This window comes from Pediculus humanus, genomic scaffold (assembly GCF_000006295.1).
Source record: "Pediculus humanus corporis 1103172107650 genomic scaffold, whole genome shotgun sequence".
NCBI lineage: Eukaryota > Metazoa > Arthropoda > Insecta > Psocodea > Pediculidae > Pediculus > Pediculus humanus.
This window is the reverse complement of record NW_002987260.1, coordinates 177,195-192,090: the sequence shown is the minus strand read 5'-3', so window position 1 is coordinate 192,090 and position 14,896 is coordinate 177,195. Positions and strand designations below refer to the sequence as shown.

The following is a 14,896-nucleotide window of genomic DNA, read 5'->3' as shown; positions in this document are numbered from 1 at the left end:
AATTTTTCAAAAAAAAAAAAAGAAAAAAAGTTCAGCCATCTTTATGGATTTATCATTTCGAAGTTAAATTTTTTAGTTTTTTTTTTTACAAAAAAAAAAATCTAAACGCGTGTCAATATTGTTAATATTTAATTAGTTAATTAAAAAATTAACAAATTGCAGTTATTAATATGTTGAAAAGGTAAAAACCCATGATTAATTTGTTAATTTTAAAATACTTGTTGTTGCTGCCTTTTCGTTCGAGAACGTTCGATTTGAAAATTTCAAAAAAAAAAAAACCGTTAAACCCGCGAAAAGTAATAATGGCGTCGTCTCTTTCACGTTTTGAATTCGTGAAATTCGAGAAACACACAGATAAAAAAAAATAAAAGTTAAAACGACTTTAAATTAAAATAATATTTTGAAACGATCATTTTCATCAGTTTTTAAAAAATTGCTTCGGGTACTGATTTTTTTAAAAATAAAGTAATAGTAATAATAATAATAATAAAATATTTTATAATTTTTTAACGTACTCACCTTCCTATTTCAGAACAAGGTGAACCGTCCGAACAAACGGCTCCTTTTTTAAATATACGATGTATGGAAGGTGATGGAGGCAATGGTACTTCAGGATCTGGAGGTTCTGTTTTTTTAATTTCTGTTTTCATTGCTGTACCTATGTGCATCAAACCTACTGCGATGAGTATAAGTACTGCGAGTCCGATGGTAATTATGAAACATGTTCTAAAACTAAAAAAAAAAGAAACATTTTTGTTTGTAATTTTTGATTTTGTTTCACGTAAATTAATCAAACACATATAATGGCGATAGTTATAGTTAAAATAAGGATGTTTTATTATTTTTAAATATTTTTCGTTTGAAACGATTCGTTTCCAATGTAACAAAAATTCATATTAAATAAGAATGATTCATATTATTTTCAGTTTCATTATTATTATTATTATTATTATTATTATTATTATTACTATTATTATGTCTTCTTTTCGGTTGGATTACCTAATTGAACACAAAGAATTATTAAAGACTACTCAACTAGTTTTCAATATTCAAGGTCTTGCTATCTATCAGTATGTATAATAATGTATAAATTTATCAGACTTAATTTCGTCGTGTTTCCTTTTTTTTTTTTTTTTTTTTTGCCACAATGACCATGCTAATATATATATATTTTTTTTTTTATTTAAGGTTGTTAACTTTTTTTTTTGTTTTAGTAGTAGGAATACGAAATGAGGCAAATAAGCCAAACGAACCAGAATCATTACTTTACATCATCATTATTATTTTCGCGCACACGAGCATAAAAAAAAAAAAAGGACATGTAATGAGATCATGAATGCACTTGGAAAACTTTTAGAAAATTTTCCATTTAAATTAATTTTTTTTTCCATTTTCATATTACAGGAATAATATACATATACTAATGAATATTTTATTAATATAAATAATTATTATTTTTTTTTTAAGGTGATCAAGGCACAAATAAATAATTTAACTTTTTTTTTTTTTTATCCAAGGTTTGTTATTTATGGATATTTTTATTATTATTATAAACAACAAAAAATTTTATTACTGAATTTTTTTTTTCTTAAAGAAAATAGTTAAAAAAAAACAAAAAAAAATGTCAAATTAATTTATTTAAATTAATTGACCTTTAAACGACACGAATTTTCTTTTACATTAACAGTAAGATTTTTTTCATTTAGGATTATTCATAAAGTTTGTTTTAGGATCATCATCAAGACTTAAAATTACAACAATTTAACAACAATATTTTGATAACAACGCCACAATTTAATTACAAAAATTTTTTTTAAAATGTAAACTCAGTGAAATTGTCATCAGAGAACAATAACAAAAAACATTTTTTTAATTTTCAGGTTGCTTTATAGAAAACATTAATAATTTTTCAATTTAACAATTTATCGATTATTCGTAGTTATTTTGAATAAGATATTAATGACCAATTAATAAGAAATTCGTTATTTACAATTTATAATTCTATCAAGGAAAACATTTATTAGCAATAAATTGAAAATAAAACGTCAGTAAACGGAATGAACAACAACAACAACAACAACAACGTGTTTTTTTCTTCCTATTAATTTTAATTTTTTTTTTGTTATGTTTACAAATCTAGATATAAGTTTACGTCCACGTGGGGTGTGTGTGTGTGTGTGTGCGTGGGTGCATTCACGTGTAATTATGAAAAATTTAAATATTTTAATTATTAACAATGAAAACGATATTATTATTATTACTTACGATAAATAATTTTTCCGGGTATTTTTATGTCGAAAAACGTTTGATTTATCGTGTGCCAATTGCGAATAGATTTTTTTTCGCCGAATTATTCCTAAATGTGTAAAAATATCAAAAACTAACGATGACCATATTTATTACATATTTAAAAAAAATAAATAAATAAATGAAACAATAACAATAACAACAACAACAAAGCAAGAATAATTTTACAAAGACATTTTTTTTTTTTTTTTACCAAAGTTTCTCATTGATGCGACTACATAGGTTGATGACGTTATTATTTTTTTAATCACCGACTTAATATTCATTTCTTTTTCTAAATTTATTTATTTATTTATTTATTGCATTTATTGATTTACATAAACAACAACTTAATTTTTTTTTTTTTTTTCAAAATGCCGGCCTGGTAAAACGTGACCATGTTTCTTTCGTACGGATATAAAAAATCGATTTTTTTAGCGCGCATGTGTACCTTATTTTTTTTTTAAATTTTAAATTCACAAATATTCAGTTAGAGGATATCAAAAAATGGCAGGAAATGAAAAATGCAAAAATTTCATGTTATTACGTGAAACAAACGACTGTATATACCCTATTTTATTTTACAATTATTTTTTCGTTTGTTGTAATATTAATAATAATAATAATGACAGGATGTGACGAAAATTAGACTCTAATAAAGTTTTAGCATTTAATTAACGTCAGATAATCAAAATTTTTTTTTTTTTTTTTTTTTTACAATCATCAATTATTTCATCGATGCGTGCGTTTTTTTTACAGATTATTATTATTATTATTTAATGTAAAAATCATCGTTTGTTGTTGTACTTGTAAAAAAAAAACATTAAATTAAATTTTAGATTAACGAAATGTGAAATTAATTATTGACCCAATAAATTTATTGTCAAAGTTACAAGATTATTATTATTATTATTGTAAAAAAAAAAACTTTAATCTGACATAATTAACGTCACGTTGTTTCTCTTTCTCTCTCTCTCTCTTTTTTATTACTATATTACCGTTTTCTCGCACACACGCACACGCACACGCACACATTAATAAAACGTTAAAAATTAAGTTAAAAATCACGATACTAATTAATTATTATTATTATTATTATTTTAATTTTTAGCACAAAGTAAAAAAGGCAAAAAAATTTTTTTTTTTTTTCCCCCTTTATTTTATTTTATATCAAGTATTATGTTTATTAATGACTAAAAATAATGGATAAATAATAATAATAATAATGTAATACTTGATATAATGGGGAAAAAACAAAAAAAAAAATTTTTAACTTTCCCCAGATTATTATTAACTTATTTATTTTTTACGAATTAGTTTTATTTATTTATTTATTAATTAATTAAGATTTTTTTTAAAACGATGTAAAATGTGTTGAATATTGATATAGAGTAACGTGCGTTTTTATTCTTACCTAAGTCGTGTTCTCAATAGAGAAATAAAACGATTTCGAGATGAAGGATGATATTGAGAACTGGAGCTCATCTCTGACTCCTTTAACGTAACACTTTAGACTGAATGCCTCGACATAATCAGTGAATGTGTTATGCGAGAAGTCAATAAGTCTCGTGTTGCGCTTTCGACGGTTTTTCATATATTTATATATAAATACATACATTCTTAATAAAGGTGGTGGCTAATTACAAAACTTGTTTTTTTTTTTTTTTTTCTAAATGATTTCCGGTTATAATGTAATCGATTAAAAATAATTTATTGAAAGGTATAATTTTTATATGAAAAATTTTTCGTGTTCTAACATTTTATCAACAGGTTTTCACACGTTAGTAAAAATTTATTTATTTTTGTTTATTTTTATTAAATTTTTTAAACGATGATATATCATATATTTATTTATCGGTTTGAAATGTGAGAAAACAAAGAAAAGTTTTCGAATGTTGGAATGAAAAAAGGGAGAAAAAATAATTTTTTATTTTTTTTTTTACCTATTTCGATGTCTTCATTCATCGTTTCGTTAAATGATTTATAGGTTTTTCACAAATGGAAAATATACACATGTACATGTTTAATGTCACACCTCCCACTACTACTACTACCACCACCACCACCCCGTCAACACAACTCACAGCCAACTTGTAAAAAAAAATTTACAAGTGTTAAATATATAACAAACAAAACAAATGAAAGTTTTCGAAAAAAAAAAAAAAAAAAATTTTTTTTTTTTTTTTATTAATAAATAGTTTTGAAATGATTTAAAAATTTTTTTTTCTTTCGTTTTGGGGTTAAATTTTTGGTAGTAAAAACTTTGAAAATTATGAGCCAATCCAATCAACCACCATCAAACCGAAATGTGGACGAATTTGATTTTTATTTCCAGTTCACGAAACCATTGGTTTTATATTTATCAACTCCCCGAAGGGTAAAAATCATTTTTATTAATGTTATAAATGGGTGTAATTTTCAATCATTATTATTATTATTATTATTATTACTACTGGCACCGTTATAAAATTAGGTCGTATAATAAAAACGTATCTTATGATTTACATGTTGAGCTTTGTTATGTAAGACTTTAAAAAAAAAAAATACGTTCGAGCCAAAAAAAAAAAAAATTTCATCACGTTCGTTTCAATCATTGTCGATTAAAAAAAAATTTTTTTTTTCGTTTTTTTTTTTTTTTTTTTCTACAGATAAAGCAACAGCGGCAGCATGGGTTCAAAAATTGGAAGCGGAGCCCCGTTCAGAAGAGGAAAAAAGTCTTCGGTTAGATTATTTAAAACTTTTGTTATTCGTATTACAAAGAGGTCGGTTAAGTGGAATTTTTAAGAAACAACCACCGGCAGGACCGTTGGAACCTTTTCCTCAAGGTTTTAACATAATGGAAATGGGAAATTTAATGATCGATCAAGATGATGCTCACGGTTGCGGTGGAGGAGATGCGGTAAATAAATTTTTTATTAAAAAATTATTATTATTATTATTATTTTTGACACACGTGGTTTGATGTCGTCATTAATTCATTTACACAGAGATTAGCTTCGTACACGATTGAAATATCAAACGATTTGAGAGAATTTATTGCCGCACAAGAAATACCAAATTTTGGAGTTCAAATGTATTACGCTTGGTCACCGGATGAACCTGTGAACAAATGGACATTGTTTGACGAAGAAAAATTTCCTCAGTATGTTTTAGGTAAGATGTCGAATGATTTTTATAAATAAATTTTACGAAAAAAAAAGAAAAAATTAAATTCTTTCGTTTGTTTCTTTTATAGATAAAATCAAGATGTTGAAAGAAATCAAATCAGATGATAAAACCGGAAATAGAAAAATTAAAAATATTTGCGATATACCGCTATTGGAAAAATTGGCAAAAACAAAAGGTTTGATTAAATCATTATTATTTTGTAAGTGTTTATATTTGAGAAAAAGTTTCAATTTAAATTTTTAAACTTTTTTTAGTTAAAAGCCCACAAGAAATAGAAAAATCTCAAGAAAGAAGTTATCAAACCTATGTTGGAACGGTCGAGCGAGGAGGTAAAAATTACAAAATATCGAAGAAACATTAAACTCTTAATTATAACACCCTAAAAAAAAAAAAAAAAAAAAAAAAAAACCCTTAAAAATTGATGTCAATGTCATAGTTTTTTTTAATAATAAAACCAGGGATTAGATTTAAAAATGCATGCGATGATGATCCTAATGGTCCATTTCAAAGAAGAGGTGGTGCACAATCGCAAACAAAAGATTGTGCGATTGCGCGGGGTAATTAAATTTATGCACAAAATCGAAAAATAATTTTTATTACTTAAAAATTATTCATTTCGATAATAGAAATCTTGGGCGATAGTAACATGGAAGAATGTTCTACTTTTATCGGTCATATATATCGTAACGTCGACTCTCGCCAAAGAGAACCCGCGGCAGGGTGTGCACAACCAGAAACAAGGAGTGCGGGACCATCTACAAGAACTGCAGCACCTTCGCCAAGATTTCCAGGACCTTCGCAAAGAAATACAGGACCTACACCGAGAGCGACAATGCCTGTAGGAAGAAGTGTTCCATCTGGATCAAGACCTACAGCGCCTGCATGTAGACTTACAACTCCTGTAGCACGAAGTGCAGGGCCTGCACCAAGAAGTGCAAGGCCCGAATGCACAACGGGATCAACAAGACAGTAAATGTTAAATTTAATAAAAATAAATAATTTTAAAATTAAACTATTTATTATCATTAATAATTATTTTTATTTACAAAAAAAAAAAAAGTTGAAATATATTATTAAAAATCAATAGTATATATACGGAGAAAAAAAAAAAAAAAAAGATAATTTTAAAATCTTATTCGAATTGATTTATTTTACACTATCTATTTTTTTTAAAAATTATATTTATTATTATTATTATTATTATTATTATTATTATTATTATTATTATTATTATTATTATTATTATTATTATTAAAACAAAAAAAAAAAACACTTTGCCAATATTTTCGGGTAAAAACAAAAGTTTTATTTTAAAGATGTATGCGTCAAGATTTAAGTGCGAATGCCACATACGGAGGATCGTCAATAAACGATGTTAGTCTCGATAGTGGTTTCGGTGGTGGTGCTTTTCGCCGATGGGCCGCAGGTAAAAAAAAAAAAAAAAAAAATTTAAAAAAAAAATGATTACAATCGGGACGGTTTCAATTAAATAAATTATTTAAATTTATTAGGGGCTTGCAGTACACCTTATCAAACAAGATCTCCGATGGAAGACATAGATACACCTAGAGAACTATTAACAGTAACGACAAATGAAATATTTATTAAATAATTCCTTATTATTAAAAAAAATTACAAACATTTAAATTAATAAAAAAAAAAAATTAATTTTTTTCGTAGACGGGTGCGGGATTACCGATTCACTATAATGAGGCAATGGAATTACCTCTACACGTGCCATTCAATTTAGAACCACGTATTTATTAATTTAAATCAATTTTATTACATAGTTATATGATTTTACAAAAGGTTGACGAAAATTAACAATTATTATTATTAGTTTCAGATATTCCCGATTCACCATTTCAGCCGGGAAATATAAGCGGGGCATCTTGTCCAAATGCGTCCACTTGTCCTTGTCCATGTCCTCGAGGAAATCGAATGCCGATGATATCAACTCCAGGTAAAAAAGGAATTTATAAAGTTTTTTAAACTAATATTATACTCCGTTGATTGAAAATTTTTTTTTTTTTTTTTCGTTGCGCTCCAACCTCAAGAACCCCAAAATGCGGGTGCTGGTGGTGGTGGTGGTGGTGGTGGTAATCAGGACAATGTTAGTTTTGGTTCCTTATCTCCCATTACCGCAGGAGGTAGTCCAAATCCAGCAAATTTAAATCTCAATATAGGCAGATTATCTGGTTTAACAGACGAATCGTGCGATGATCAAAATCCTGAACTTGAGGTTTCCCCTAAAACTTATTTAATTTTATTCCTTTTAAATTCTTTTTTCATATATATATATATAAATATAAACAAATGACAAAATTTTTTATTTTGATTATTTTTCAGCAAGCAATTTATTGTCCTCCAACCAATCAGGAACTTCAATTTAATAGAACACCACCAGGTAAAAACCAATTAAATAACAGAGATTTATAAATTAATTGTAAAAATTTTTCATTTTATTTTTATTTAAATTTTAGGACCCGGTGCCTGTAGTCAGCAGCCAACTCCAAATTCCAGTCCATTTAATAGAAGTTCAATGTTTAATTCACGTAAAAAATTAAAGGCATACCTTAAAGGCATTTTGAACCACATTATCATCATTATAATTACTATTTTTTTTTTTTTTTTAGTGATCACTTCTAACGAAAGACCATATCGTCCTCCTGTAACAAGTGGTAGAAGATTAAATTTTAATTCCTCTCTTCCAGGAAGAGATTCTATTGCGCCTAATAGACAATCCCCTCCAAGTAAAAATTTTTTTTTTCTCATCCCGACTATATTTATAATAATTTAAATTAATGAATTCAATTTTTTTTTTTTTTAGTTTTGGTGGGTGACAATTTCGCAGGAAATGCTCCAGATGTAAGTAATTATTGGAAAGGATTTGTGAATAACAATCACACAAATATTATTATTATTAACGGTGAAAATTAATTTTCAGGCATGTGCAGCTCAAAATCAACCTGCATGTAATGCTAATTGTAATGGGCCAGAAGGTATGTGATATTGGGTTAAAATAAATATTATTATTATTATTATTATTATGTAGCAATAAAAAATAACTTTTTTTTTTTTTTAGTTATAAATTTAAGACTTCCACAAAACGCCCATATGACACCTCAGGGTGCTTGCATAGAACTTCAGGAAGTTTGTCCAGGAGATGCTCAGGATGTTTGTGCAGATCCGGAAAATTGTATTGAAATTCAAGAAGTTTGCATTGATCCATCGAATATTTGTCAACAGTCTCAGGGAATACGTGAAGAGCCTCAAGATGAATGCATGGAGGGTCAGGACAATTGTTTAGAACTTCAGGAAGTTCATGTCGAGCAAACGAATGATTGTAATCCACCCAATGCCAACTATGATTACTTCGATCAGGGTGGACCTAACGATATTTATGAAGGTTGTGCCAATTCTGAACCAAACGATCCTTGCGAACGTGAAGTAATTTAGATATTTTCCCATAGAATTTGGTTTTTTAATAGTTTTTAACTTACAAAAAAAAAAAAAAAAAATTTTGTAAATTTGATTTTAACGATTTTCCTTTTTTTTTTTTTTTTTTTCTAAGGATAATGCCTTTGAGGGATTACAGGAGGTAATTTAATATATTTCTCTCATTCTTTTTTTATTAAAAAAAAATTTCAAATATAATAATAATGATAAATTTTCAGTTCGACTTAAACGATAATCAAATTCCTGGACTCCTGAATAACCGAATGAGTTACAATTTGCCACCAACTGGGTAAAAAAAAAAAAAATTATTATCATATTATTATCATTATTATCATCGATTTGAATGAACAAATGGAAATTTGTAATTAATTTATATTTATATATATTTTTCTTACATTTTAATATGAGTGGATTATTTTCAGAGGGAACCTTCGAACCGAAAATTATGCTAATTATTTTTCTCTGAGTGCACCACAAATGCGATTTAATACACTTGGTGGTGATGATGGTGCGGGAGAACAATGTTTCCAAGGACCACATTCAATTCCAAGGTCCGAAGGGATGCAAAACGGAAACGTGTCTTGCCCTCAAGTAAGATAATAATAATTAACATTTATTTGGAAAAATATATATGTATCTAACAAAAAAAAACTTTTTTTGTAGGCAAATGAAAACCAACCACAATCTCCAAGGAATCCCGTAAGGTAAATATTATTTATTTTTGGATGGATTCATAAATTTTTTTTTTTTTTAATAGTTTTTGATTATTTGTAATATTTGAAAATTAAAAATTAAAATTGATTATTATATACAATCGTTTCAGGAACAACGATCAACGTGATCGACGTTGTACTTGTGATTAAGAGAAAAATATAATTTGCACATGCCTGGAATAAAATTTTCCCACCTAAATTCTATTAAACCTATTGGTGGTTGAGGCTCTATTTTCAAAAGTTTCAAATATTTTTTCAATTGCGGTTTTTTTTTTCTTTTTAAATTTGTTTACAGTGATTTTATTAAATAAATAATTCGGAACTAAATTTTTCAAAAATTTATTTACTATTATTATTATTATTGGGAAGGGAAACGATTGTATGTTTTGTATACGTACATACAATCATATATTTATTTCAACAATTTTAATTATCCGTTGTTGTTATAAAAAAACCATAGAGTATAAAACTTTTTGTTCAAACATTTATTACTCTATGAAAAAGAAACTCCATTAAAAACTTATTTTAATCATGATTGCAATAAGCTCAGTGTTCCATTATATAATCAAATTATGATTATTTACAAGTATGTGTGATAAAAATTATTTATTGATAATTTAATAGGTAAAATATGAACAAAATGTCGTCCGAATTGAAATTTGAATATACTTTAAATAACGACAAACTTACAATCGAACAAAGACAATTTTACGAAGATAATGGATATCTCGTATTGGAAAAAATGATAGATCATAATTTGGTGAAAAAATGTGTGTACGTTGAAAAATATTATTTATATTATTAAATTACAAATCATATTACAAATTATAAATTTAACAATAACTTGGTAATTCTATCAAAAAATATATTTACAGTTAGTTGTATAAAAATTAAAATTTATAGTCAAATATTATTATTTACTATTTAGAAAGCTTTTTAATAGAATTTATTTTAAAAAAATATTCATTATACTAATTTTAGAGAAAGATTTAGAGATATATGCAATGGAAAAATTGATAAGGGTTCGATGACGTTAATGAAAGACATATCATTAGCTAAAACTGATGCCAAAGGAGAATATCTTTACAATAAAGTCCAAGACATTGTTTGGGATGAAATATTTTCTCAATATATCACCTGTGATAAGGTTTGAATATTTATAAAAATTTATTTCGATTTGAAAAAAAAAAAAAAAAAAAAAAAATTTTTTTAAATCGTCTAATTTTGATTTCGAATCTCTCATAGCTTTTGGATTATGTTGAATGTTTTACTGGTCCTAACATTTCAGCAATGCATTCCATGTTAATTAATAAACCTCCCGATTCTGGTGTAATGACTTCAATTCATCCATTGCATCAAGATTTGTATTATTTTCCATTTAGACCAAGTAATAGAATTGTAGGTGTGTGGACTGCACTCGAAAAAGTTACTGTAGAAAATGGATGTTTGATTGTTACACCAGGTTCTCATAAAACTAAACTACTAGAACATGGTTATCCAAAGGTATTTTCAAACACATAATATCGAAATTCACAAAAATTTTTTTAATACATAAATGTTGTTTAGTTATTTCTTTAAGTTTATTGAAAAACTTAATTAATATTTATTTAAAATGTTTTTCATATTTTCAGGATCAAGTTAATAAAGCTTATCATGGAATTATAAATCCTAAAGATTATAAAGTTGTTAAATTAGAAATGACAGAAGGGGATACTGTATTTTTTCATCCTCTTCTCATTCATGGTTCCGGGCCAAATATAACAAGGGTATGTATTTAAAAAAATTGATTACTCATTTAAAATTTGTTAAATTCTTAATTTTTTTTTTTTAAAAATGATTTTTACATTTGGGTGTGGAATATGGTAATTTATTTTCCTCTCATTTTACAGGGATTTCGTAAAGCAATATCATGTCATTATTCTACTTCTGATTATTATTTTGTCGATGTTAAAGGAACACTTCAGGAAAACATTGCAAATGAAATAATAGAAATGGCAAAAAAAAAGGGATTTGAATTGACGTTTTTTGATGTATGGAAATATCGATCTAGAATAGTAAGAGGTAAAGTTTTTTCTCAGTTATAATATTTAAACAATGCATTCTTGTAACACTCAACACTCACACAGTTACAAACATTCGAAATTGTTTCTACAATATTTATCGATAAAGAAAATATTAAAAAAATGTTTTAATGCATTTAATTGTTTTTGTTTTATAAAATATCATAATAATTTTATTTTTGTCGTTTCATCTGTATTTACTCCATTTAAATTTATATATATATTTTTATATTTGTTTTTTTAAATATTTTATTTTATAATAATATTTTATAAATATATGGTTGTTAAAAATACGTTCAGTATTTTATAAAATATAATTGTATTTGTTTAACTTTTGTATTCTGAATTTTAATTACTAATTAATTTTAATTATTATTTATATTTAAACAAAAAAAGTAATTTTCGATTGAAATAATTTTATTTTTATTTTGCAGTTTTCGTTTTAAAAAAATTTTTTAAAATTAATATTTAAAAATAATTAATGGTAAAACTTATAACTATTATGTTGGTATACCCGTGGGTTCGCGGGTAAGTTTTCTAATTCCACGTTTTTTTTAACGGATAATTTTTCGAAGTTGAAATTTTTTTTCTCTTTTAATTAATTGTGAAACATTTTTATTAGGTTTTCGAAAATATTATTGGTTTTTTTAAGTTTAAAAAACACAAAGTAAGCCAGCTAAATAAAAGTAAGTAATTTTTTTTATAGTTGGGTTTAAATTTTTATCAAAATACAATAATCGAAATCTTAAGTGTGTAGAATTTTTATTACGCAATTTTTTTGACAATATCGTTAAAACTTTCATATTAACGAATAAAATCTTTATTTAATAAATAAATAACAATAGATTAAATTAGGGGGGAAAAATAATCAATCCATTTCATTTTTAAATATATTATATATTTATATTAACGTTTTAAAATATTTCTTACATAAAAAAAATTTTCTTAAAACTATTAACATTTTACTACATTCAAAATATAACAATCAAGCATCTTAGTTACAAAAAAATATGGTTCAAAAAAAAATTTAAATTTGTACATGTAATTTTTTAATTTCGAAATTATTATTGGGTTGATTTCTTAGCATTGCGAATAATTGATGAAAAGATTTGATATCTTTGGATACAACGGCATCAACCAGAAAGTAGCACATGACAGATAATAAGCCAAAAGCCAGTGTACTCAATATTGCAATTAAGGTAAGTAAAAAAATTTTTTTACAACCTTTGTACCTGAAATAAAACGTATTAGAAAAATTTTTAAATAATAATATTAAGGGGTTAAAAACTTACTCGGTTTCCATTTTTATTTAGCTTCCAGCCCAGGAAAAAAAAAATTTAACCAACTGTTTTATTTTGATATTTCTTTTTCACAATAAGTAATGCAAATTTTTTTTTTTTATTATCAATTTTATCAATTTAATTAAGTCAAGTAAATTAAAAAGTAAATTTAAACTATTATTAGAATAATCCTTGTGATTAAACTGATAAAAAAAAAATATCAAGTTTATTAAAAATTTATTTACTTTTATTATTAAATAATTAATAATTTTAAAATCTAATAGAAAATATTTTAAATTTATATTTTTTATAAATAATTTTTATTTAAATATTAAATATAAAATTTCTTTTTAATTAAAAAAGAAGAAACATAAAATTTTTGATAAAAATCTTAGAAAAAATGATAGATAAGGTATCATTTACAAAGAAAAAATTTGCTGACTAATAAACATTTTAATATTTATCTATAATTATATGCATTTTAAAATCGAAAAACATTTTATTTAATTTATAACTCGAGTATGAAAACTAAAATTTAATATTTGAAAAAATTAATGAATCAGAAATAATGGAGAATAAGTTTTAAAAATAAAAACTTTTCCACATTCTTTTTTTTTTTTTAAAAAACATTTGGATTCTTTAATTTAGAATTATAACAATAAATTATGATAATAAAAATAAAGCAAAACCCATCAAATTTTTATTATATTATTTGTAAGAATATGATTCTTTTTTAAGTTGTTAACTTGGTTTTAAAAGTAATATATTTATAATATAAACACAAATTAAATTTCAATAATAATATTTGAGTAATTTAAAATGATTTTTAATTGAAAAATAATATAAAATTATTTGTACCTAAGTTTGAATAATTTCATGTTTGGAGTACAACTTGTGGAGTTTCTCCATAACAATGTTTTGCACGAGGATCTCTGTATGAATTTTCATGGTGAACGCTTTGAGAATTTGTTCTGCATTTTGCCAAACATAATTCAAAATGATCACTTACAGATGCAAATAAAACATTTTCTGATTCTTTACCAAGTACATTTTGTAAAACTCCTTTCTACAAAAAAAAAAAAGAAAATATTATAAAATGTATGTAAATTGTTAATATTTTAAAAATTGGGAAAGGAATTCGAAAGTACCTTATCTGGATGCAAACAGCAGGAAATGCAATATTCATATATACTACAGCATCCATTATCTTTGCATGTATCACAGGCAAACTTTTTGGTATTCTCAGAACCAGTATTACAACATCCTGAAGACAATAAATCAGATCTTGAACAAACATATCCTCTATCATCCACAATAAGAACTTTGCCCTGTACTGAATTTCGGCAAGTTACCATTTTGGAATTAGTTAAATTCACATCATTTTCCGAATGCCAAAGAAATGAATTGGTTAATTTTTTCTTTATTGAAATAGAATTACTGTCATGTGAAGATAATTCTGTAATTTTCTACAAAATTAGAAAAAAAAATTTTTTTATTATGTTTATACTTCAAGTCGGTATCTTTGTGTATTATTATTTAATTACTAATGATTTTAAATACAGTGGAAGGAAAATGTAATGTTTATATATATATATTGAAGCATTATTAAGGTTAATGAATTTTTTAAACGTTTTTAGATTGTAATTTATTTACTTTTATAACGTTAAATTAATTATTTAAGGAAAAAATTTAAATCAAAACATTGATTGAACCGCGTGCATTTAAACTAATTAATTACCTCCTGCCATAAGCTAAATACGCAGTAAGTTAACGACAATGTAAATATTAAAGCTAACACAATTCTTTTTCTTATTATTCTCAATAAAAAAGATGCCCACATTTAGAAATAAAATATCTGTTAAACGAAATAAATATAAAATTTACTTTTAACATCATGTTCTAGGTATGTACTATTTAACTACCATTTTAA

At 25.0% G+C, this 14,896-nt stretch overlaps 4 protein-coding genes across 4 annotated transcripts in view; 2 read left to right on the top strand and 2 right to left on the bottom strand.

The window, feature by feature from the left end:
* Positions 1-668, bottom strand: part of Phum_PHUM274840 (gamma-glutamyltranspeptidase 1 precursor, putative) — a gene marked incomplete at both ends in the record, with an annotated part of 5,378 nt that extends 4,710 nt beyond the window's left edge. Inside the window, one exon of the mRNA XM_002426725.1 lies at positions 520-668. Coding sequence (XP_002426770.1) covers positions 520-668 — 149 coding nt within the window. The remainder of the gene's footprint in view (positions 1-519) is intronic.
* Positions 669-4,691: 4,023 nt separating this feature from the next.
* Positions 4,692-9,850, top strand: Phum_PHUM274830 (uncharacterized protein; the record flags this gene model as incomplete). Its single annotated transcript, XM_002426724.1, has 15 exons — positions 4,692-4,695; positions 4,935-5,171; positions 5,281-5,439; positions 5,522-5,629; positions 5,709-5,783; positions 5,913-6,011; positions 6,081-6,423; positions 6,771-6,856; positions 7,301-7,437; positions 7,562-7,696; positions 8,402-8,456; positions 8,597-8,899; positions 9,338-9,504; positions 9,577-9,617; positions 9,778-9,850. 15 exons carry the CDS (start codon positions 4,692-4,694, stop codon positions 9,848-9,850), a joined length of 2,022 nt encoding a protein of 673 aa, XP_002426769.1.
* Positions 9,851-10,257: 407 nt separating this feature from the next.
* Positions 10,258-11,710, top strand: Phum_PHUM274820 (Phytanoyl-CoA dioxygenase, peroxisomal precursor, putative; the record flags this gene model as incomplete). Its single annotated transcript, XM_002426723.1, has 5 exons — positions 10,258-10,400; positions 10,608-10,773; positions 10,872-11,129; positions 11,258-11,392; positions 11,516-11,710. 5 exons carry the CDS (start codon positions 10,258-10,260, stop codon positions 11,708-11,710), a joined length of 897 nt encoding a protein of 298 aa, XP_002426768.1.
* Positions 11,711-13,840: 2,130 nt separating this feature from the next.
* On the bottom strand, positions 13,841-14,806 carry Phum_PHUM274810 (uncharacterized protein; the record flags this gene model as incomplete). Its single annotated transcript, XM_002426722.1, has 3 exons — positions 13,841-14,032; positions 14,115-14,432; positions 14,705-14,806. 3 exons carry the CDS (start codon positions 14,804-14,806, stop codon positions 13,841-13,843), a joined length of 612 nt encoding a protein of 203 aa, XP_002426767.1.
* Between the last annotated feature and the right edge of the window lie 90 nt (positions 14,807-14,896).